This window comes from Cetorhinus maximus, chromosome 17 (assembly GCF_964194155.1).
Source record: "Cetorhinus maximus chromosome 17, sCetMax3.hap1.1, whole genome shotgun sequence".
Classification (NCBI taxonomy): Eukaryota; Metazoa; Chordata; class Chondrichthyes; order Lamniformes; family Cetorhinidae; genus Cetorhinus; species Cetorhinus maximus.
The window spans coordinates 57,574,423-57,599,002 of record NC_135895.1 but is presented as its reverse complement, the minus strand read 5'-3'; the positions used below and the strand labels follow the sequence as shown (position 1 = coordinate 57,599,002).

The following is a 24,580-nucleotide window of genomic DNA, read 5'->3' as shown; positions in this document are numbered from 1 at the left end:
TGTGTTAGTCTTAGTGCAATATACAACAGAGAGATTGCGACAAGGCTGCGATGGAATTTTCTTTTACATTTTATTTGAGAAATTAAGGACTGAGGAACATTGTGACACATTTTTGGAACTCTTAAAGTTGATTTTGAGCAATATCAAAGATTGTTTTGTGTACACATTGGCCGGAATTTCCCTCCCCCCGTTGGTATTGGGCGTCATGGCAGCCATGAGCGGACAATTTGGCGAGAAGGTCAAAAATAGGTTTGCGATTGTCCGCTCTGCCTTTCCTGCCATCCAATGTCGGGAACCTAATTTCAATGAATTCGCACCTCATCATCTTGCTTGCCTGCTGGAATCATCCTCCCATGCTGGATCATCCGGACACATTGGCATGATTGCACAGCGACATGTTTCACAACTGAACATAAGCAATGTGCACTTGGTGAGCTGCACTTCACTTGGGACTTTGAGGCTTGTTTGCCTACCTTGTTCCAGGCAGCACCACATCACTCTTCGGGGGGCTTACGGGCAGGTTTCTACTTACCAGACCAGCTGTAAGACGGGGGTGCCTTTTCAAGGGATGCAGAGCTAGGGCTTGCTTGGGGAAGGGTGAGAAGTGGCCCCAGGCAAGGGAAGAAGCTGCAAGGCTAGTACTGGGGAAGGGGGGTATCCCAGGATGTGTGTGTGGACACATGTTGATCTGTGCAAGTGGCCGCAGGAGAGTGGGGGCTGAGGATGCAGTTTCCAGAGGAGATGAGGCCAGATGGAGATGTGAGGCTTTGTGTGTGAGAGCGAGTGGTGATGTCCTTGAGCTGGCAATAAGTGAAATCCAATGAATGTGTGATGGCCTTGTGAGTTTAGAGTGATGAAATGGTCGCCTTACACTGGCCGCATTGATGAGCTCATTCATCCTATTTCTGCACTGGATGGCAAACCTCTTCTGTGCAGTGTTGAAACTGACCACCGTTGCCACTGTCCCCCAAGCCAGAGTGGTGAGACTGATGAGCCTCCTGCAGCCAGAGCTGGGGTAGAGGAGATCACGGCAGTCCTCCAAAATATGTTCCAGGGACGCGTCAGAAAAATAGTGGGCTGCAGTCTTCTTGCCTTTCGGGGCCATGTCTTCTTTGCAGCAGTCCAGGGCTGCAAGCTTTGAGAGCTGTGCACGCAGCTGCAGTTCAAATATGGCACTCGATGTGAGGAAGCGGCGAGGTGACAGCATGGTGGGAGAATCAGAGGAAGCCTACCAGCGAAATGGCGTGTTTCCCGTGACTGCATAAATAATGAAGTAGGAAGGGAATGATACGGCGCGAAAACCCACCATTATGGCCATTGGGTAAAACCTTGTTTTACACGCTGCGACACAATGCAATTCTGGGACGATTCCGCCTGCTGTGTTCAGGTACATGGTGAATCAGCAGAGTATATAATTGAAAAAAAATGGCACTGAAGACATATTAGGGGACAATGCGAGAATGCAACCCTAACAAAGAGGACTGGTATAATTACAAATGGAGCAAAAAAAAAATGAAGATAAAGTAAATGTTTTCCTCACCATGATGGGGCTAGAAGTTTTTAATGTAGTCTTTAAACCAATGTTGTCTGAGACACCCCAGTTTGATAGAGTGTGTCATGACCACGAATCATAGCCCCAAATTACTTATGGACATATTGAACTTTTAAGTGAGACATGTGTTTTTAAAAAAATGTCTCTACAACCAAAAGCTGGCTGAAACTGCAAAGTAACCACTGGCTGGAAAATTCCTATGTGGATTACATGTGACCAACTAGTCCAAAGAGAACGGAATGTAACACCTAAAAAGGTGTCAAGGCCTCCTTCAGACAGAGACACTTCAAAGGAAGAGACACAATGCAAAAAAACTGATTACCATCTCAGCAGAAACCAGCTCCTGTTGAGTTGCAACCCAGACTGTGAACATGGTTTGAGTTGAAAAATAGCAGTTACTGGGCGAAAGACATGTTTGTTTTTCCCTTCCAGGAATACACAAGAAAAGGTTAAAAGCCAACTGCAACCCTGGTCTCTGTGTGCTAGTCTGGGTCTAGCACTGGTGTGTGTTGTGAAGGTCACAGCTGAAGAATTTCAACTTGGAATCCCTGCACTTGCAGGTAAAAAAAAGTCTCTCTCTCTGATTGCTGGAAGCAAGTCACAAGTCAGCAAAGCCAGTCAAAAAGGAAACAGGACAACTCCTTTCAGCTAACCAGCAGAACCAAGAATCTCCAAACCAACTGCTCAACTGCCAAAGTCAGCTCTACTGGAATCACCCAACTTTATGGCTGCAACATTTCACCATCTACTTCTCACAGACAAGCCAAAGACTGATTTGTATATCTTTTTCAACTTTTATTTTGGATTCACTCCACATTTCTAATCTGTGTGTATGTGCGTTCTGGTTTTATTATTTTTTCTCTCATTTTAGTAACAAATAAACTCACTCTTTCTTTAACTCAGGAAAGCCTAGTTAAATTGGTTCCTTTTAAAACATAAATATATTTGGACTGGGAAAAGGTATTCATGACGGAAGGGATCCTTTTTAAATTAACCTTGTTGTGACCAACTGTGGGGGTTGAATAGAGAAGGGGAGTCATCTCATTCCTTCTCACCCGGGAGCCTCAGGGGGAATTCAGGGGGCCTCGCCTGGGGACCAGTCATAACAAGTGTTTGAAATTAATTAAATTCTAGTCCCATGCTATAGACTAATTAAGAATGAAATTGCACTGAGAATTGTTCCATCAAAGGAAGCAGTTGCCTACTGAGACTATTTGCAGATAACATTCTCAAGAAATAGAAACTCTCTCATCGCTGTGAGTATTGCGCACACTTAGAAATCTACCCGAGAGACCTGTTCGTAGGAACAATAAAATACAGGTCATAAGACCATAAGACATAGGAGCAGAAATTAGGCCATTCAGCCCATCGAGTCTGTTCTGCCATTCAATCATGGCTGATAAGTTTCTCAACCCCATTCTCCCACCTTCTCCCCGTAACCTTTGATCCCCTTACCAATCAAGAACCTATCTATCTCGGTCTTAAATACACTCAATGACCTGGCCTCCACAGCCTTCTGTGGCAATGAATTCCATAGATTCACCACTCTCTGGCCAAAGAAGTTTCTCCTCATCTCTGTTCTAAAAGGTCTTCCCTTTACTCTGAGGCTGTGCCCTCGGGTCCTAGTCTCTCCTACTAATGGAAACATCTTCCCCACATCCACTCTATCCAGGCCTTTCAGTATTCTGTAAGTTTCAATCAGATCCCCCCTCATCCTTTTAAACTCCATCGAGTATAGACCCAGAGTCCTCAAACGTTCCTCATATGTTAAGCCTTTCATTCATGGGATCATTCTCGTGAACCTCCTCTGGCCCTCTCCAGGGCCAGAACATCCTTCCTGAGATACGGGGCCCAAAACTGCTCACAATATTCTAAATGTGGTCTGACCAGAGCCTTATAAAGCCTCAGCAGCACATCCCTGCTTTTATATTCTAGTCCTCTCGAAATAAATGCCAGGTCAAGCCTTAAGCAAAGGCAATAAGCTGATGTGGAAGGAGGCCTACAATGAGGCCACAACCATGGAAATGGCAGAAAGAGACAGTTTAGTTGTAAATTAGAAGGGAATTCTTTTCCTGATCCAGCAGGGGAGGTCCACTGTATTTTAGCGAGATCCAGGCCACGCAGCCAAGTTTACAGTTCTAGAGTCAGAAATTTACCATTGCGATGGTAGTCACCAACCATTTAAACGCCCCATTTCCAGTCAAAGTGCTATGCCAGTGGGAAAGTTGGTCATATCCAAACGGCATGCAGGAGTAAAGGAAACAGTACTGCTCAAGGCTTTTGTAAAGCTGCAGGTTGCAGCCATGTGCCAAGTCAAAGTCCTGGAAAATCTAAAGTTAGTTCAGGAGTCTGGAAACCCTCAAATGCATGTATGATAGATATGGAAACAGAAGTTGATGTTATCAAGGAGGAAGATCAAGAGTTAGACTCAGACAGCAAGAAAACAGCACATGGAAGGTGCGAGTGCTAGGCTGAACATATAACTCCAGGCCCACAGTAGAAATGAAAGACGGAGATTCCCAACTTACTTTCGTCATTGATACAGCTGCAGCCATCTCTGTTATCTTGGAAGGAGAGTACAAGAACTTCCTAAGCCACATTCCCTGGCGCAAAACTGACGTGAAACGGACTTGTTATTCCAATAACACTATTCCAATGTTAGATGATGTTAGTGTTAGAGTGGAATATGACCATGCACCCTATTACTTGCCATTGGTAGGAGGGAACAAAGTCTCCCTGATGGGAAGAAATTAGCTTATGAAGATATGGTTAAACTGGGCTGAATTATTTACAGGAGGGATCAGTAAGAATACACCTGACATTGAGAAAGTGCTAAGAAAGCATAAAATGGTCTTTGAGCAAGGAGCGCCAACTGATAAATTAGGCATCACAAGGCAGGAGTAAAGATAAAGGACAATGTGGAGCTGACATTTTTTAATGCTAAACCATTGCCTGATGCACAGTTAAAAACAGTAAGTAAAGAGGGAGATGGTGGTATTGAAGAGTTGGTGAAAAATTGTGAAGTGTGTCTCCGAATGAGAAAAGGTCTAACTAAAGTTCCTTTTGTTCCATGGTCAAACAAAAGAAAACCATGGGAATGAGTACATGTTGATTTGTTTGAAGTGGAAGGGAAAGAGTGCCTTGTTTTGGCCGATAAGTACAGCAAGCAGTTAAAGGTTGAGCCTGTGCCCAATACCACTAGTGCCAAAGCTTACTGAGAAATTGGTTTGCAATTTATGGGTTGCAAGAGGTGTTGGTGTTAGATAATGGCCCACAGATTACATCAGAAAAGTTTGAAATATTTCTGGGTAAGAATGGAATCAAACACACTATACCACTAATTCACCCAGCATTGAATGGTGCTGCAGAAAGAAGTGTACAGATTGTGAAGAGGTCTTTGCAGAAGTATTTGATAAGTGACAAGCTAGGCAGTAATTTCCAACTTTCTCTTTGATACAGGCTAGAAAATTCTCTTACAGAGTAACCCCAAAGTGCACAATAGGTTGCTCACCTTACGAGTTAGTGTTTAAAATGTGCCTAGTACAAGATATAGTTTGCCTAAGCCTGATGTCAATGGCAAAGTAAGAGAAAAGCAAGACAAAGTGAAGATGAGTCATGGGACACCAGGCATGAAACTTAGAGAACTCAGTGCTGGTCAGAAGGTCATGGTGAAAAACCATTGAGGTGATAAGAAGAAGTATGTGATTGGAGTTGTGGTAAAGAGTCTAGGTGCATTCATATATCCAGTGAAGATTGGACAGAGACTCCATCAATATTGTGTAAATCATTTGCTTGAAAGAGGAAATCTGATAAAGGGAGAGCAAGAGAAACATACTATAGTCCAAATTCCTCTTACAGCCCAAAGTGAAAGTCAGAAAGAAAGTGAAAGTTTGCCAGTATTACAGAAACTACCAGTACAACAAAGTGAGCCAGGGTCTTTGATTAAGACAAATTAATCAATGTCACAGTCCCAAACATTAAGTGGTGTTGGTAGTCAAATTTCAGGTTTGACATAGTCAAAGATGTTGAGAGAGCAGAGTCAAGCTAATGGAAAGGAGATACCTAGACTGAAAGAGATAGAAGCCAGAAGCCTTGTTTTCAAATCCTTCCATTTCCTTTCTTCCTCTCTTTCTCTCAGTAACCTACTCCAGCCCTACAAACCCCCTAGACCTCTGAACTTCTCCATTTCTGATCTCTTGCACATCCCTGATTTTCATCACTCTACCATTGGCAGCTGTGCATACAGCTGTCTTGGTGCTAAGATCTGGAAATCCCTCCCTAAATCTCTCCACCTCTCTACCTCTCCTCCTTTAGGACGCACCTTAAAACCTACCTCCTTGACTAAGTGTTGGGTCACCCATCTTAAGATTGTCTTATGTAGTTCAATGTCAAATTCTGTTTGACAATGGGCCATAACCTCCGACTAGTGTCAGAAAGTGCTGGCCTGCAGAAATTTGAAGAAATAAATGTCTACTTACCTGGTCTTGAAAATAACGTTGACACTTCCATTTGCCGGAGCTGCTTGGGGCCTGCATTGAAAGACTCCTCGCAGGCCCTAGCGAAGTCTAACTCCAGCGCATTCAAGGAGGTTGGAGGTCGGGGGTGGGGGGAAGGGGGAGTCCCGTGGTGGGGGTTCAGGAGTATGGGGGAGTCCCGTGTGGTTGGTCTGGGTCTTTACAAAAGTTACTCAGAAGTTAAAAGAGGTTTTAATTCTTCTAACTTTTTTTTGGTAACTATTGGTATAACCCCAGCGGAGCCATCCAAAGTTTGCAATTTAAATCGCATTTTCAGATAGTTCACAGCGCAATTGTCCAGAGGCAGTGTGCACTTCTGGGCAATAGCCATGCAAACACTTACCTAGAAATTTGCCAGAGGGATTCCCAGTGCATCTTTTGGGCACCCTCCAAATCTGACACTGAGGAGCGCGGAAGTTACAGGCCATTGTCCCAGAGAAATGTCTTAGGATGTTTTAGTACTTTGAAGGCTCTATTTGAATTCAAGTTGTTGTTGTTTGCAATCAATGATACCCTGGACTTTGTGAAATTCTGCCACTTGGAAAGTACAATGGCATCTCTTCTGTTATGAAATTTTAAGTGCATTGCCTTCCCTTTCATTAATATTATGTGAAGCATAGACTCTGAACATATAAGGTGGTAGATTTCCAACTTGCCTCTTGGACATAATACTGGCATTACAGATTGACTGCCCATCACTGAAATTATTGGAAACCCAGGCAGAAAGTTGAAAATCTAATCCAATCTCCTCTCTTTATTTATGCTGAGTTTTTCTTTTGTTTAAGATTTCTGCCATTTGCAGTTTTCTTTTCCTTTTTATTTCTCTCTCCTCTTGCTTTTTCCTCCAAAGGAAATGATGAAGATTCTTGAGCTGGGAATCTACATGTCAGTCTCCTGCCTAATGAATTTGTGGACTGCAGCTTGACATATTTTGTCCCTTTTGGCTAACATTTATCACTTCATCAATGCTACCAAAAACAGATTAACTGGTCATATATCACACTCTTGTTTATAGGACCATGTGCGCAAATTGGCTGCCAGTCTTGCCTACATAACAACAAGGACCTCACTTGAATTTGGCTGTGCTGCACTCTAAGATGCCCCAGAGAATGTGAAAGTTGTTGTACAAATACAAAATTGGTTGTTATATTTTCTTTCTCATATATCCAGTCATAATACCTAATTGTGTACATTAATGGAACGTTATGGGGTCTTGAATTAACCATAATTGTGACAAGACAATTTGGATCTTAATTTTTTTATTTTCATTTGCTACAGGTCAATGCACAGACTGACACAGATAGATCGATTGGATCTGGGCAGTAATGAATTCACAGAGCTGGTAAGAAATGATGAACGGAAGTTGGCTTGTATGGATCAGGTGCTGTTAGCTTTATAGTCAGTGACATTTTGCTGACCAAAAAAGGAATTCATTGTATAATAAGAAATAATATTGTAAAGCCTAATTTCACTTTATTGCATGTTTTTGTATCCAAATATTGAGGACCAGACTTTTGCAGAGTCAGGACAATGGGGAGCCATTTAAAAATGGCAGGCGGGACACTATTCCAGGATTCCCACTCCCAAACCCGGCAATTTTCACAGGTGCAGAACAAGGGTACTGATAGCAAGTCCACACCCTGCACTCCTGGCCTGACCAGCTCCATTGTGGGGATAGCCTTCTCCTAGACACCCCATAATTTTCATTGATTTGGGCCAGCTTCCCAATGACACATGGTTCATGGCCCCTCCAAGGAGTCGTGAACTAAAGCCTGCATTCGGGAACCTTTTGAAAGGCATCTTGAAAAGGTCTTACCCATGCCCAACAGCCACTTGCCGTGGCCCCTCCTACCCCCTATACCAACTCAAAGCCAACTTGTGCCCCCTGCCACTCCCCATGGCCCCTTATACTCTCCATGCCAACTCAATGCCAACTCTTTCTCTTTCCATGCCCATTCACCCAATATACACAACATACATAACCAATGAGCAATACATAACAATGGCAAGTGTGGAACTGCTGAGAAAAAAACACCCATTCATAAATCTTCTTTCAAAAAAAACTGCTGTTCCTACATTCCTATAAAAGTGTCAATCAAAAAGACCATTAAAGTATCATCAATGAGGCTTCAAAGATTTCACACAACTTACTCTTGTTCAAATAAACATTATGACATTAACAAAAAAGACCACAGAAAGGACAACTTATTATATAACTACTTAAAGATTTCCAACAAGCAATGTCAGCAATTCACTTCACTCATCAAAACAGAATCCCTGCTGAGCTCATGCTTTTATTGGTCTGGGCTCTCAGCCAAGCTTGCATTATGAGGACAGATCCATCTGGGTTTACAACTTTCCTCTAAAAGTGACATGGGTTGGAAACCCGACATCATCCTGCTCTCTTCTGGATTTCACCATGGCGGGTTTGAAGATGAGCAGGAACCCCCTTGGATCTGTTGGGAAATCAATTGAAATACTTAAAAAGCCAATTAACTAATATGTTTACCCTCAATTCTGGTTTTAACCATGGGGCAGGGTCATCTAGGTGAGTGGCCAATGGGGAGAACATCACCAGTGAAACGGATGAGCTAAAGCATTGATCAGTTAGACCATAAGACCATAAGACGTAGGAGTAGAAGTGGGCCATTTGACCCATCGAGTCTGCTCCGCCATTCAATGAGATAATGTCTGATCTGATAATCCTCAACTCCATTTTCCTGCCTTTTCCCCATAACCTTTGATTTCGTCACTGAATAAAAATCTGTCTGTCTCAGCCTTGAATATACTTAACAACCCAGCCTCTACAGCCTTCTGTGGTAAAGAATTCCACAGATTAACTACCCTCTGAGAGAAGAAATTCCTCCTCACCTCTGCCTTAAATGGGCGACCCCTTACTCTGAGATTATGCCCTCTGGTCCTAGACTCTCCCACAAGGGGAAACAACCTCTCAGCATCTACCCTGTCAAGCCCACTAAGAATCTTATATGTTTCAGTAAGGTCGCCTCTCATTCTTCTAAATTCCAATGAGTACAGGCCCAACCTACTCAACCTCGCCTCATAAGAAAATCCCTCCATACCCAGGATCAAACTAGTAAACCTTCGCTAGACTGCCTCAAATGCCAGTACAATTTTCCTTAGATAAGACGACCAAAAGTGCTCACAGTATTCTAGGTGTGGTCTAACTAGTGCCTTGTATAGTTTTAGCAAGACTTCCCTATTTTTATACTCCATTCCCTTTGAAATAAAGGCCAACATTCAATTTACCTTCCCTATTACTTGTTGAACTTGTGTGTTAGCTTTTTGGGAATCATGCATGAGGACCCCAAATCCCTCTGTGCTGCAGCTTTCTGCAGTCTTTCTCTATTTAAATAATATTCAGCTCTTCTATTCTTCCTGCCAGAGTGCATAACCTCACATTTCCCCACATTATACAGTTGCACTGAAGAGCTCCAGCTATGACCAGCTGAGTGGCTGCTGTTCAGAAAGAGTGCTTTTTTAAAATTCATTCACAGGATGTGAGCTTCACTGGCTGGGCCTATTAGTGCTGGCTAGCTATTACTGCTTGACAGGTGATTGCCAACTTCTTGGAATGCACTTCACCTGTTGTGCACTTAACTGACCTTCAGCTATACTTCCCTGTTGCCAGCCTTTACCACAGAATGAGCGCAGAAGCAACACCACCGCTAACTACACCACCAGCAATAGGAGCAACACCTGCAGCTGCACTGGCTGTCCTGTCCTCAGACACATGCCACTCCACAGGGCAAAAGGGATGGGTATCAAGATCCAGGAGGTGAGACCCTCAAGACAGGGCCTACAGGCAGAAGAACAGCTCTCTCGACATGTCTGAGACCAGTGCATCAGGAGGCTCAGGGTCTCATGGCAGGTTACTGCTGAAAGCTGCAAACTCCTGGAACAAGACCTCCTTCCTAGTGGAGCAGGAGGGCACTCATTGGCAATGGCCCATAAAGTGCCTGTTACTGGAGGGCCATCACTACCCACCCCCATCCTCAACCTGCTCTCTGCCTCTCACCAAGTAGCATGCTTGTAGTGTGTCCTGCAAGGAGAGAAAGCAGAGAGATGTGAATGTTCATAATGGCTTGTGTGGAGAAAAGGGAAGGAGAACATTTATGGAAGGTGACTGTGAGGCATGGGTGCAAGAGAGCTATAGGATGAAGGTGAGTGTTGGCTGCTCAGATAAGGATGTGAGGTGCCTGCAAAAGGAGGAATAAGTGGAGCTGCAATATGTGTTGTCCTGAGGAGTGCTGTGCAAGAGAATGCTAAGAAAGTCAGTATGGGGCTTGGCATCTGTAAGTGATATACCACTTATCTTTCCCACCCTCCTGAGGTCCTGGATCCTCTTGGTGCTCTGTCTCCAGGCTGTAGGGACCACACTTCTAATGCTGATTCCTTGGTCACTTCCATCCATGCCTGCTTTGTTGGACAGGCTCTCCTTTTCCACCCATCCCTGGGAGAGCTCACCTCACTGCAGCCTCTCAGATCCCACAGCAGGACCTCCAGGCAAGAGTGAGCGACCTCGAGAACAGTCTTCCCAGGCCTTCTCTCCATTCCTGCGCTTGCTGCAGCCTCATAACTCCAAGTGCTGATGAACCATTCTAAGCCATATTGTGGTGGCTTTAAGTAGAAATCCTTCCTTTTACAGATCCAGCGTGTGATCCCACCCGCCCTTCCTGATGGGTCAGGAAACTCAGAGGCAGCATGCTAATGCCATTGCTCAGTTGGAAAGTGCCGGCAAAGCCCACTCCAGGGGTTAGCGGATTTCTGACCTGCAAATGGCCCTGCCATTTAGTCAGGGAGTAAATTGGGAAGACCCCACTCATGAAGTGAGCCAGAAAAGGAGCAGAAAGTGACCCAACTAAGAAAATGAATCAGAAAAATGAGTACAACCCAAAAAAAGGAGAGATAAAGCAAGCTGGGCATAATGGCAGTAGTGTGGAGAAGAAAGAGAGAACAAAGTAGAGAGGAGAGAGACTAAGAGAGAAGCACGAGGAAGCACAGAAAAACAGAAGAGAAGACAGAAAAAAGAAGAGGGTGCTACAGGACAAAGGAGAGAGTATAAGGAAAGGAGAGTTAGGGACACAGAATAGAATAAAGAAAGAGAGACATGGACATTGAACCTTCATCATCTATAAATGTCAGCAATGTCTGATGTACCATAGATTTATAACTTGTCTCCAATTTTCTCTTCCATTTTCATCCCATTTTCTATTTTCTGTTTCCATGAATGTTACTCAAATAGTCACAATTTGATTTATTCTCTCACAGTAGTCATTTACAATTGTCTAAAATGCGCCTGTTCAATTTTAACATCTATTTTTGCTCCAAATACGTTTTACATTTCTTGAGTGTCCAGCTTTAAGAGTGAACTCTAGGGTAAAATTAGCTATTTAATTGAAAAATGTTCTAATGGGATTTAAACTATATACTTAATTATTTTTAAAGGAATGCTCCAGGATGAAGTCCCACAATGGCCTTATGGTTGAGTACTCATCTGACAATTGCTAAATAAGACTAACTTTTGAAAAGGTAAAAAAAAAATAAAGGCAAGGCTTTCGTCTTCAATGATTCTCCTATTTGATCTCTCCTCTTCCAACAGTGGGAAAATTGCAAACTTAATGAACAGTTTTCTTAAATTATTTGCAAGGGCTTATTCTGGTGTTATTTTAAAAGTAAGCATTGAACATAAGCATTGAAAACAGGGCAAAACTGGAATTTACCAATTTACAGGACTTCTGGAATTGGTACCTCACTCATAAAGAAATTTTTTCTTATGTAAGATGCAATTAGATTTCATTAAGTTTCTATGTTTAGCATCAATAATAAGGAATGGAGATGCCAATATCTAATTAATTGAAGGAACTAATTTTATGAGGCCTTGGCTGACCTTGCGAAGGCCTGCATAGTCCGTAAAATTGAACATTTGACCTCATGAACCTTGTGTGCCCAATTCGCTTTAAGCACATTTTTGACTGATTTGAAGCAAGCAAAAATTTGAACCAGATTTCATGGACCTCATTTAAATTGACCAATTATTTAAAATTGACCTCATGTTAAATTGTAACTTGAGCTCGGCCTTGCCCACAATGTGTATTTTGTCCATAAGTGAGGGTAAGAGTACTGAAAGCTGCCTAGTTCTAACGTGTTTCTTCAAAGCAGATGTTAATTTCAGTTATTTTTTTAAGTTTTAGTTATATTTTGTTACATTTAGTTTAGTTGCTTTCAATATCATTTAATTAATTTTTGCCATTTTTGTACTTTTGTACTTATATGAGGTCTTTTGATAGTACTTTCATTATTCTTGCTCGCAATTGCCTTTTAAGTCATACATCAATATTGAGCATGGGAATTTAGGTGGTAATTTTGATATAATTTCATTGAAATGAGGAAAAGTAGTTGATGAGGAGCCAGTAAATGCATGTGCAATAGCATCTGAGATATTTTGTCCAAACTTGTCATTACCTGGGGATAAAAACAGAAAATGTTGGAAATAGCAGGTTAGGTCTGCGGAGAGAGAAACAGAATTAATGTTTCAGATCTATAATCAGAACTGGAAAAGGCTAGAGAGATAACAGGTTTTAAGCAGTTTCAGAGGAAGGGAAAGGTAGGAAGGGAGGAAAGAACAAACTGTTCTGGAATGTTTGCTAATGGACCCTTCCACATGTACCTGAATATGTTAGAATGAGACTTGGCTTCACCTGTACTTCATAATACAGGTTGTCAGAGAATTGTACTATTAGATGCAGGATGTCTTGCAGAGAATGGGTGGAATTGTCCGCTCCTGTTTGTGGTGGGCGTCATAGCAGGCGGTAGCAGAAAATATCGAGAGATCGCAAAAATCGGTTTCATGTTGTTGTGAAACCAGTTTGCTTCAACCATGGCGGGTCGCTTTTCCCGCCACCACACATCGGGAATCTAATTTCAAACCTTAGCATCTCATTATAGGCGCTGGTCGCTGGAATCATTCCCCCACAGTGGATCACCAGGGTATGTCAGCGTGATTGCATTTTGACATATTTCACAACTGTACATAAGTGATGTGCACTTGGTGGGCTGCAATTTGCCCGGGACTTTGAGGTTTGTTTGCCTACGTTGCTTCAGGCAGCACTCGTGGTCATCAACGCCAGGCTTTGCAGGCAGCACCACATCACTTTTAGGGGGGCTCACAGACAGGTCTCTACCTACCAGACCAACCATTTCAATAGCTGCAGGGTTAGGGCTTTACTGGGGAAGGGGGAGAAGTGGCCTCAGGCAAGGAAAGATGCTGCAGGGGGTTACTGGGGAAGGGGGGTATCCCAGGATGTGTTTGGGGGCACACGTTGATCTGTGCAAGTGGCCTCAAGATGCTGAGGGCTGAGGAAGCAATCTCCAGAGGAGATGAGGCCAGATGTAGATGTGAGGGTGTGTGTGAGAGAGAGTGAGTGGTGATGTCCCTTCACCTGGCAGTGAGTGAGATGCCAGTGAATATGTGTTGGCTTTGTGAGTGTGTGAGTTTAGAGTGATGAGATGGCTGCTTTACCCTGGCGGCACGGATGGGATCATTCACCCTCTTTCTGCACTGGATGGCCAGCCTCTTTTGTATCACATTGGAACTGACCACCACTGCCATTGCCTCCCAAGCCACAGTGATGAGATTGCTGGATCTCCTGTAGCCGGAACAGGGGTGAAGGACATCACAGCGGGTCATTCCAATGATGGGTCACTGAACTCTTCTTTGCTTTCAGGGCCATGTCTTCATTGGAGCAGTCCTGGGCTGCAAGTGTGGCTGTAATTTAGATATGGCACTCAGAGTGAGGAAACGGTAAGCTAAATGGCTTGCCAGGCGATTCGGAGGCCGCCCGCCAGTGAGATGGCATGTTTTCTGTGGCTGCATTATTAATGAGGCAGGAAGCAGACAATACAGTGTGAAAGCCCACCATTGCGGCCAGCGGGTCAAATGTAGTTTTTCATGCCCGCTACCATCCTTAGTGCAATTCTGGGATGATTCCACCCAATGTTTAGATCAACGATGGCACTTTTTAGCAAAGTGGAAGTGGAAGTTAGTAAAGTAACTTAGGAAGTAAAGTTAAGTTTTTAATGTTACTGGTGCTTCCAAACCATCCCGGGGACATGTTAAAATGAGCTTCATATGGGGAGAGTGGTTATATATGCCACTCATGAAAGGAGTGTGTTTGGCCACATAGGCACAATCTACAATTTCTTCAACCTTTGGAAACTCCTGCTGCTCAGTAAAATCATGATCACACCAGTATGCTTATAAGAAAGCTTATGAGAATACCAACCCTAGAATTACACAATGCATCCAAGGTTTGCTTGATACAGATGTCAACCTTGACTCAGTGGTAGCTCATCAATGAGTCAGAGATTTTAGGTTCAAGCACTAGTTGAGACTTGAACACATAATCTAGGATGCTACAGTGCTATAATGTTGGAGGTGCCATCTTTTCAATGAAACATTAAATCAAAGCTCCATCTGCATGGCCTACTCCTGCTCCTTTTTTCCTATGTTCTTTCCAGTAGATATAAAGGATGCCCAGGGTATTATTCAAAGAAAAGAAGGAGAATACTCCTGGGACTAAGGCATGCTTGGGGAAGGCTCCATCAGATTGGAAAATAGGAAATATAACTCCTTTATTCAAAGGGAGACAGAAAGCCGGAAGCTACAAGCCAATTAGCTTATCATCTGTCATAGGGTAAATGTTAGAAGCTGTTGTTAAAGATGTTATAATGGGGCATTTAGATAAATTCAAGGTAATCAGGCTGAGTCAGCAAGGTTTTGTGAGAGGAAAATCATGTTTAACCAATTTACTGGAGTTCTTTGAAGAAGTAACATGTGCTGTGGATAAAGGGGAACCAGTGGATGTACTGTACTTAGATTTCCAGAAGGCATTTGATAACATGCCATATCAAAGGTTATTGCGGAAAATAAAAGCTCATGGCTTAGGGAGTAACATGTTTGCATGGATAGAAGATTGGCTAGCTAACAGGAAACTGAGAGTAGGCATAAATGGGTCATTTTCTGGTTGGCAAGATGAAACAAGTGGTGTGTCACAGGGATCAGTGCAGCGGCCTCAACATTTTATAATTTACATAAATGACTTGAATGAAGAGACCGAAGGTATGGTTGCTAAGTTTACTGATGACACAAAGATTGGTAGGAAAGTAAGTTGTGAAGAGGACATGAGGGGCTACAAGGGGATATAGACAGTTTAAGTGAGTGGCCAAAGATCTGACAAATGGAGTATTATGTGGGAAAATGTGAAATTGTCCATTTTGGCAGGAAGAATAAAAAAGAAGCATATTAGCTAGATGGTGAGAGATTGCAGAGTTCTGAGATGCAGAGGGACCTGGGTGTCCTAGTGCATGAATTGCAAAAGGTTAGTATGCAGGTACAGCAAGTAATTAAGAAAGCTAATAGAATGTTATTGTTTATTGCGAGGGGAGTTGAATACAAAAGTCGAGAGATTATGCTTCAGTTATACAGGGCATTGGTGAGACCACATCTGGAGTGTTATATATAGTATTGGTCACCTTACTTAAAGAAGTATGTAAATGCATTGGAAGCACTTCTGAGAACATTTACAAGTCTAATACCTCGAATGGGTGTGTTGTCTTATGAGGAAAAGTTGGACAGGTTAGGCTTGTATCCGCTGGAGTTTAGAAGAGTAAGAGGTGACTTGATTGAAACATATAAGATCCTGAGGGGTCTTGATAGGTTGGATGTAGAAATGATGTTTCTTCTTGTGGGAAAATCTAGAACTATGGGTCACTGTTTAAAAATAAGGGGTCACCCATTTAAGCAGAGATGAGGAGAAATTTTTTCTCTCTGAGGGTATAGTGAGTCTTTAGAACTCTCTTCCTCAAAAGATGGCGGAAGCAGAGTCTTTGATTATTTTTAAGGCAGAGCTAGATGGATTCTTGATTAGGGGGTGAAAGGTTACTGGGGGTAGATGGGAATGTGTGGTTGAGGTTACAATCAGATCAGCCATGATCTTATTGAATGGTGGAGCAGGCTCGAGAGGCCAAGTGGCCTACTTATGCTCCCAATTCATATGTTCGTATGCACAAATTAGCTGCCGTATTTTCCTACATTCTAACAGTGACTACACTTCAAAAGTACCCCATTAGCTGTGAAATGTTTTGCACTGTCCTGCGGTCATGAAAAGTGCTTCATAAATGCAAGTTCTTCATTTAATAAAAACAAAATACTGCAGATGCTGGAAATCTGAAATAAAAACTGAAAGTGCATGAAATATCCAGCAGATCTGGCAACATCTGTGGAGAGAGAAACAAAGTTAACATTTTGAATCAAATATGACTCTCCCTCAGAACTGAATGAAGGTAGAAATGTGATGGGTTTTATGCTGTTGAAAGGGGGGAAAGGGAAGAAGTACAAAAGGGAAGGTCTGGGAAAGGGTTGAGGGTGGGAGAGTTAAATGACAAAAATGTCATGGAACAAAAGGCAGAGGGAATGGTAATGGTTATAGTAAAGAAACAAAGCATTTGTCCAGAGTGAGTGTGAATGGCAGAATAATGAACAGCTCTGTCCTAAAGCAAAAACATGAAATACAAGATTCAAACCAGCACATGGCAAAAAAACAAAAACAAACTGGGCTTCAGAGTTCATGGTCTGAAATTGTTGAACTCATTGTTGAGTCCAGAAGGCTGTGAAGAGCCCAATCAGAGGCATTATTCCTCAAGCTTGTGTTGAGTTTCACTGGAACACTGCTGCAGGCCGGAAACGGAAATATGACCATGAGAGCTAGTTGATGAATTAAAATAGCAAGCAGCTGGAAGCTCAGGGTCATGCTTGTGGACCAAGCAGAGATGTTCTGCAAAGTGATCACCCAATCTGTATTTGGTCTCCCCAATGTAGAGGAGACCACATGGTGAGCAGAAAAATTAGTATGCTAAATTGAAAGAAGTTCTCTGCTTGTTTTACATCTGCCTAAAGTTGTTTTGCTTATGTTATATATGTGCCCAGTGACTATCTGGAATGACCCCAGAGAAGTTCAGGGCAATATGACCTTAACAGCATTGGCAGAGTGATGCATGTGGTGGAGAGTAGCTGCAGGTTGCTTGTAGCATAACTGTGTGACAGGATCCTTTGGAAAGCGAAGCCTCCTCATGCTTTGCTCCTCAACAGCCTCTACTCATATACTCTTCTGTAAATGTAAAGCTGGTCCCTTCTGCCTTGAATACTGGAAGCTACTTTTATACAAGCATTATTAAAAAAGAACGTAAAAGAGACAGTAGTTATGAAAAGTAGTACACATGGCATAATTGTGTATTTTCTGCTAGATTTAAATGCATCAACCTCTAAATTGATAGATGCTTCTGTGATACCAGAAACGACAACAGAAAATGGGACAGGCATTTAGCATTATGGTTCTCTGCTCCACTTCCTGATCCCTTCTGCCACAAAATCAGGTGCACGGTGACAGAAGAACCAGGGGCCGGATTTTCCTGTAGGAGACAGGAAATGGGAGGCAGTCTTAATTCCAGGATGCGAACTTGCCTCCGTTGCAAATCCGTTACCAACAGCGATTTACCTTAATGAGGTAAGGGACAAGCTTGTCACCTGTTTACGCTGCCAAAGTACAGGAACAGAGGCAGGCAGACTCGGGAAAGGACAAGATAAAAGGACTGCCTCAGCCACCAGTGCTGTGCCTGAATCACCCTGCTTGTTTTAAGTAGTGGCAAGGAAACATCAGATAAGAAAAAAAAATTGTCCTGAAGCCTCTCTGTGCTGTCCCTCATTTGTAAGACCTTCTGCAAACTGGTCTTCCATAAAGAGCACAAAATTAGTTGTTCAAAACTTTGAAGGGTCCATTGCTTTGAGTCTTCCCTTTACTGGCTTAGAGACCCTTTATAAATACAGTCAGTGATTGCTCTTAGCATTCTCTCTTCCCTCCTGCTTGTATGTGCAGACTGGAATGTACAACTACTGGAGGTGCCAGCAAATTGGTGCAATTGAGCAGACCAGCTACTTTGAGGGGCCTCTCCCATATATGACTCTGAATAAAAGAGCCTTTCACAATAGACTAAATGATCATCTCATTGAACAGTGCCTTGGGCAATCCTGACTTCACACCATCCCATGGAAGTGCAGAGCTCAATTATGTCTACCACCTAATAAACCTAACACATAGCAGGGAGCCATTCTGCACAATCACAGCAATGCTCCATTTGACAGTGATGAGGGCCCTCAGGAGTCACATATTGGGCTCAGTACTTGGAGAAGCAGAAGTAGATGTTCTTCTATCTGTTGGAGTTTCCTGAGGCTGTGCAGGCTGAGAGACTGCGAATGGAGGTGTCTATGCAGCAGGTGAGCTTGACCATGTTTCAGGGCTTGGAGCACATGAGAGGGTTGCAAACCTCATAGAGAGTCATATGCATCAGTATTTGGAGTGCGTGCAAAAGCAGTGATTGACCTGCACAGAATTCATGGACTTTATGTAGTCTGGACCAGTCAGTTCAGCACCTGAGTACTGATCCTCATGGAATACATGAAGCAAGTTGTAGCCTGGACAGGCTAGCTACACAGGTGGCCCAGAGGTGACTGGAAGGGATGCCAACTGTTTCCAATGGCAGCCTCCCTCAAGGCAGCAGGAGCACCAACCGAGGGTTGGAATCTGCCTGAAGAGGATGAGGGTGCCACGCCTCTTGCAGCACCCTCATCACCCTCAGTTTCCTTGGCCCCTCTGACAGAGGGAACATCTATGTTGGAGGGCTGGGTGATGAGTTGCTGGCAGGGCAGTCCCAGGACAGGCCCCAATGGGTTCCTCCAAGAGGAGGACGACCACCACAGTCATCACAGCCGGGAAGGCAGAGATGTGAGTTGTTCATCTCCACCTCCTCTAAGCCAACAAGGGGCGAGCAACGCTGAAGTGTCCAAGGCGGGCATTCCATCAGTCTGAGCACTAAGTGGTCACTGTGGTCTTACGTAGATGTTGCATTCTGGTAGTAAGCAAGACTCTCTCTGTATGTAAACTCATTCTTCATTATCATGGCATGCAGGATTTAATAAACTTTCTGGTGTGCAGTAATAAAATATGTGAACAAAACAATAACTTCTCAGTGCTGACAGTGGAGACTGCAAGCAGTAGTTCATCTCTCTGCAAAAATAAGATTGCAACGGTAGGGTGCACAGTTGTCCTTCCTGTGTCAGTGCATGTTTGCTACATTCACAACCATATGGGTACATAGGAACCTAGGAACATAGGAAATAGGAGGAGTAGGCAGCCCCTCAAGCCTGATCTTCTACCTCAATGCCATTTCCCCACACTATCCCCATATCCCTTGATATATTTAATACCTAGAAATCTATCAATTTCTGACTTGAATATAATCAATAACTGAGCCTCCTCGTCATCTTAGTCTTAAATGGTCTACCTCTTATTCTGAAACTGTGACCCCTGGTTCTAGACTCCCCCCCCCCCCCCCCCCCCCACCCGCGCCAGCCAGGGGAAACATCCTTCCTGCATATAGTCTGTTGAGCCCTCAGCCCCCAGACTTACCTGTTCCAGGGATCCATGGGCCTTGACCTTCTCATGCAGTCCTGGCAGCTGCCACTGACGCCTACCTGGTGCTGCTGGGACTGATGGAGCTGCCAGCCAATCCGATTGGCCGGCAGCTCTAGAGGGTGGGACTTCCTCCTCAATGAGGGGCAGAAGTCCCACTCGGCCCTTGTTAGTCTGCACTTTATAGCTGCGGGGCAGGTTGGCATAGAGCCTGCTGGCTCCACACCGACGTGGTTTCTGGGGGTTGGGGCGCATGCTATCCGCCCCTCTGTATTATTCAGCCCAGCTTGTCTAAAATCACCTTGAAGCCTTTTTGCATCCTTCTCACCACTCACATTCCACCTAGTTTTGTGTAATCAGCAAACTTGGAAATATTACATTTGGTCCCCACATCCCAATCATTGATAGAGATTGTGAATAGTTGGGGCCCAAGCACTGATCTTTGCGGTACCCAACAAGTCACAACCTGCCAACCTGAGAGTGGCCCATTTATTCTTACTCTCTGTTTTCTTTCCATTAACCAATTCTCAATCCATGCCAGTATATCACCCCAATCCCTTGTGCTCTAATTTTGCTTACTAACCTCCTGTGTGGGACCTTATTGAAAGCCTCCTGAAAATCCCAATGCATCACATCCACTGGTTCCCCCTTATCTATTCTGCTAGTTACCTCCTCAAAAAACTTTAACAGGTTTGCCAAACATGATTTCTCTTTCATAAATTCATGTTGACTCTGTCCAATCCTACCATTATTTTCTAAGTGTCCAGTTGTCACATTCTTTATAATAGATTCCAGCATTTTCCATGCTACTGATGTCAGGCTCACAGGTCTGTAATTCCCCGTTTTCTCTCTTCCTCCTTTCTTAAATAGTGGAATTACATTTTCTAGCTTCTAATCTGCAGGAACCGTTCAGTGCCTGCCTACTGTAATACCTTTTAATATAGTTTTCCAATCTACTGCAGACATTTTGCCTTTCATACATTCGTGGTTTCCTTTGTTTAGATTTAAGACCCTAGTTTTGGATTAAACTGCATCACTTTCAAACTTAATGTAAAATTCCAATTTATTATGGTCACTGTCTTCCCTAGAGACTCCTTTACAACAAGATTATTAATAAGCCCTTTCTCATTGCACAATACTCAATCTAAAATAGCCCATTCTCTAGTTGGTTCCTTAAAATACTGTTCTAGAAAACCATTCCAGGAATTCATACTCCACAGCATTAGACCCAATTAGGTTTACCCAATCTATATGCGGATTGAAGTGCCCCATGATTACTGTATTACCTTTGTTACATGTACCTCTAATTTCCTGATTTGTACCATGCCTGCATTATCACTACTGTTTGATGGCCTATGAACAACTCCACCCAATATTTACTGCCCTTTGCTGTTTCTTAGCTCCACTCAAACAGATTCTACATCTTGAACTTCTGATCTAAGATCCTCTCTCACTAATGTACTGATCTCATCCTTTTTGCCAATCCTTCCTAAATGTTGAATATCCTTAAACATTCAGTTCTCAGCCTTAGTCACCCTGCAGCCCCCTCTCCAAAATGGCAGTTAAATCATACCTGTTTTCTTGCACTGGTGCCAGCAATTCATCTACCTTGTTGCGAATGCTATGTGCTTTCAGATAGAGTGCTTTTAATTCTGTCTTTTTATTATTTTCGCAACCTCTATCCTTATCTGCTGGTGCACTCATAAGTTTGTATGCTTTGTCCCTTCCTGCTACATTCAGATTATCAATTCCCTTATTGCTACCTTGCTCTCTTGTCTTGTCTTCTCTCTTTAATTTATCACATTTTCCCTCAACTGATCCCTCACCCCCCACTATTTAGTTTAGCACCCTAGCTATGCGACTCACCAAAACACTGGTCCCAGAACGGTTCAGGTGAAGACCGCCCCAACAGTACGACTCACACTTTCCCCAATACTGGTACCAGTGTCCCATGAATCAAAACTCATTTCTCCCACACCAAACTTTGAGCCACGCACTTAATTCTCTAATCTTATTTACCCCACTCCAATTTGCTCGTGTCTCAGGTAATAATTCAAAGATTATTACCGTTGAGCTTCTGCTTTTTAATTTAGCCCCTAGCTGCTCATACTCTCTAGCAGAACCTCTTTCATATTCCTACCTATGTCGTTGGTACCTACATGGACCACGATAACTGATCCTTACCCTCTAGCCCCCCTACCACCCCCCCACCACAAGTTCCTCTCCAGCCCAGAGCAAATGTCCTTCAGGTCTCAGAGTTCATCAGCTGAACCTTTGCTAGCTCCTCCTCCTCTGAGGACATTGTGCCTTCCACCCTCTCTGCCTCTTCAAGGGTCACTCCCCTTTGCTAGGCCATGTTGTGAGACATGCAGCAGGTCACAACCATGTGAAATACCCTGACAGGTGTTTATTGCACGGGGCCAGCCAAGCGATCCAGTCAGTGAAAGCGCATTTTCAGCAAGCCGATGGACTGCTCAGTGAGAGTTCTGGTAAGCAGATGGCTGTCATTGTAACACTTTTGTGGCACTGTTTGTGGCACTCGCAGAGGAGTGACGAGCCATCTGTTCAAAGGATAGCTCTTGTTTCCTAAAATCCATTCATGGGCCTGGGGGATGGCTTGAAAGAGCCGTGGAAGGTTTGACTTCTAAAGAATGAAAGTGCCATGGCAGCTGCCTGGAAAGAATGCACATACATGCTGGAAGTTCTTCCTGTTGTTGCAGACCAGTTCCATATTCAGGGAGTGGTAGGCCTTCCTGTTGATGACTTTCTCCTATCTGTCAGTGGGTGCTCTAATAGCAACATGGGTGCAATCAATAATTCCCTTGATTTGGGGGAATCCAGCAATTGGAACAAAACCCAGTGCCCTCTGAGCTTGGGAGGCCCCATATGTGGGAAAGTTGACGTAGTATCCAGCCTTGGCAAAGAGGGCATCTGTGACCATGACGATTCAGTGTGTGCAGCCGACTGCAAGGTGGCACAGAGGTCCACAGATGAACCCTGAAATGAAACAAAGAAACTCAAGGCCACATTGCCTTAAATGTTACTGACAGGGTGGCGATCAGTGGTGCAGGGTGTAAGTTTCTCACTGACGAGGGCACAGCTGTCTGTGACCATCTGCCTCAAGAATCACAGTCTCTTTCTGCATTGGTTTTTCATTCGAGTAGCTTCATCTGTTCCAGTAGACTCCATGCTCCAGACAGGAGGAAGTTCTTCTCTCAGAGGGCTGGTAATCATTGGAGAGCAGTCGAGGCTGGGTCGTTGAATCCATTCAAAGTTGAGTTAGGCAGATTGTTGATCAACAAGTACAATACTTCCTTCTCCTGCATGGCCTTTATCCCTCTGCTGTGCCCTCCTGAAGCCCAATGTCCTTTCTTTGTTGTGCATGCTGCTGCTGCACTGCTTCAATGGCCTCTATGTGAGATAGCGCAGGACCCATTTCCAGGTGCACCCCACCTCTTGATCAGGTGATGTCCAACCAAGCTAATGGTTCAATGACCCAATGCCCAGTCAATGCCAGGAGAATGGCCAGATTCTGAGGTGGCAATGACCTCACCCCTGCCTCTTTCTCTCTCCCTTGATGAACATAAGAACTCAAGAAACGTAGGGAGTAAGCCATTTGGCCCCTCGAGCCTGCTGTACCATTCAGTAAGTTCATGGTTGATCCAATTGTGCTCCTAATTTCACTTTCCTGCCTGTCCCCCCACTGCCATAACCCTTGACTCCCTTGAATATCAACAATCTGCCTAACTCAACTTTGAATGGATTCAAAGACCCAGCCTCGACTGCTCTCCAAAGGTTATCAACCCTCCGAGAGAAGAACTTCCTCCTCATCTCCATCTTAAATGGGAGACCCCTCATTTTGAAACTGTTCTCCTTAGCTCTAGATTTCCCCATGAGAGAAACTATTCTCTCAGCATCTACCCTGTAAAGCCCCCTCAGGGTCTCATATGTCTCAATAAAATCACCTCTCATTCTTCTAAATTCCAATGAGTATAGGCCGAACCTGATCAACCTTTCCTCAGATGACAACCCCTTCATCCCAGGGACCAACCTAGTGAACCTTCACTGAACTATCTCTAATGCAAGGATATCCTTCCTTAAGTAAAAGGAAACCAAAACTGTATGCAGTAATCTAGATACAGTTTTATCAATGCCCTGTACAGCAATAGCAAGACTTCCCTACTTTGATATTCCATTTGCCTTGCAGTAAAGATCAATGTTCCATTTGCCATCCTAATCACTTGCTGTGCCTGGTGAAACCTGGTGAAGCTGTAATACAGGACTACTTACATGCCAAACAGCATAAGCAGCAAGTGATAGACAGGGTTAAGCGATCCCACAACCAACGGATCAGATCTAAGCTCTGCAGTCCTGCCACATCCAGTTGTGAATGGTGAAGGACAATTAAACAATTCACTGGAGGAGGAGTCTCCACAAATATCCCCCTCCTCCGGAGGTCCCCAGCATCACAGATGCCTGTCTGCAGCCAATTCAATATCAAGAAATGGCTGAAGGCACAGGATACTGCAAAGGCTATGGGCCCTGTCAACATCCTGGCAATAGTACTGAAGACTTTTGCTCCAGAACTTTTCACGCCCCTAGCCAAGCTGTTCCAGTACAGCTACAACACTGGCATCTACCCAGCTATGTGAAAAATTGCCCAGGGATGTCTTGTGCACAAAAAGCAGGACAAATCCAACCCGGCCAATTACCGCCCCATCAGTCCACTCTTGATCAGCAGTAAAGTAATGGAAAGTATCTTCAACAGTGCTATCAAGCGGCAGTTGCTTAGCAATAACCTGCTCACTGGCGCTCAGTTTAGGTTCCAGGAAGGCCACTCAGCTTCTGACCTCATTATAGCCTTGACTTAAACATGGACAAAAGAGCTGTACTTCCGAGGTGAGGTGAGAGTGACTGCCCTCGACATCAAGGCTGCATTTGACCGAGTGTGACATCAAGGAGCCCTAGCA

General features: G+C 43.8%; 1 protein-coding gene across 1 annotated transcript in view; it reads left to right on the top strand.

Annotated features, from left to right (window-relative positions):
- The window catches only part of lrrc7 (leucine rich repeat containing 7), a 331,365-nt gene that overhangs the window by 109,277 nt on the left and 197,508 nt on the right, over nt 1–24,580 (top strand). Inside the window, exon 8 of the mRNA XM_078561876.1 lies at nt 7,345–7,408. Within this exon, the coding sequence (XP_078418002.1) occupies nt 7,345–7,408 (64 nt within the window). The remainder of the gene's footprint in view (nt 1–7,344; nt 7,409–24,580) is intronic.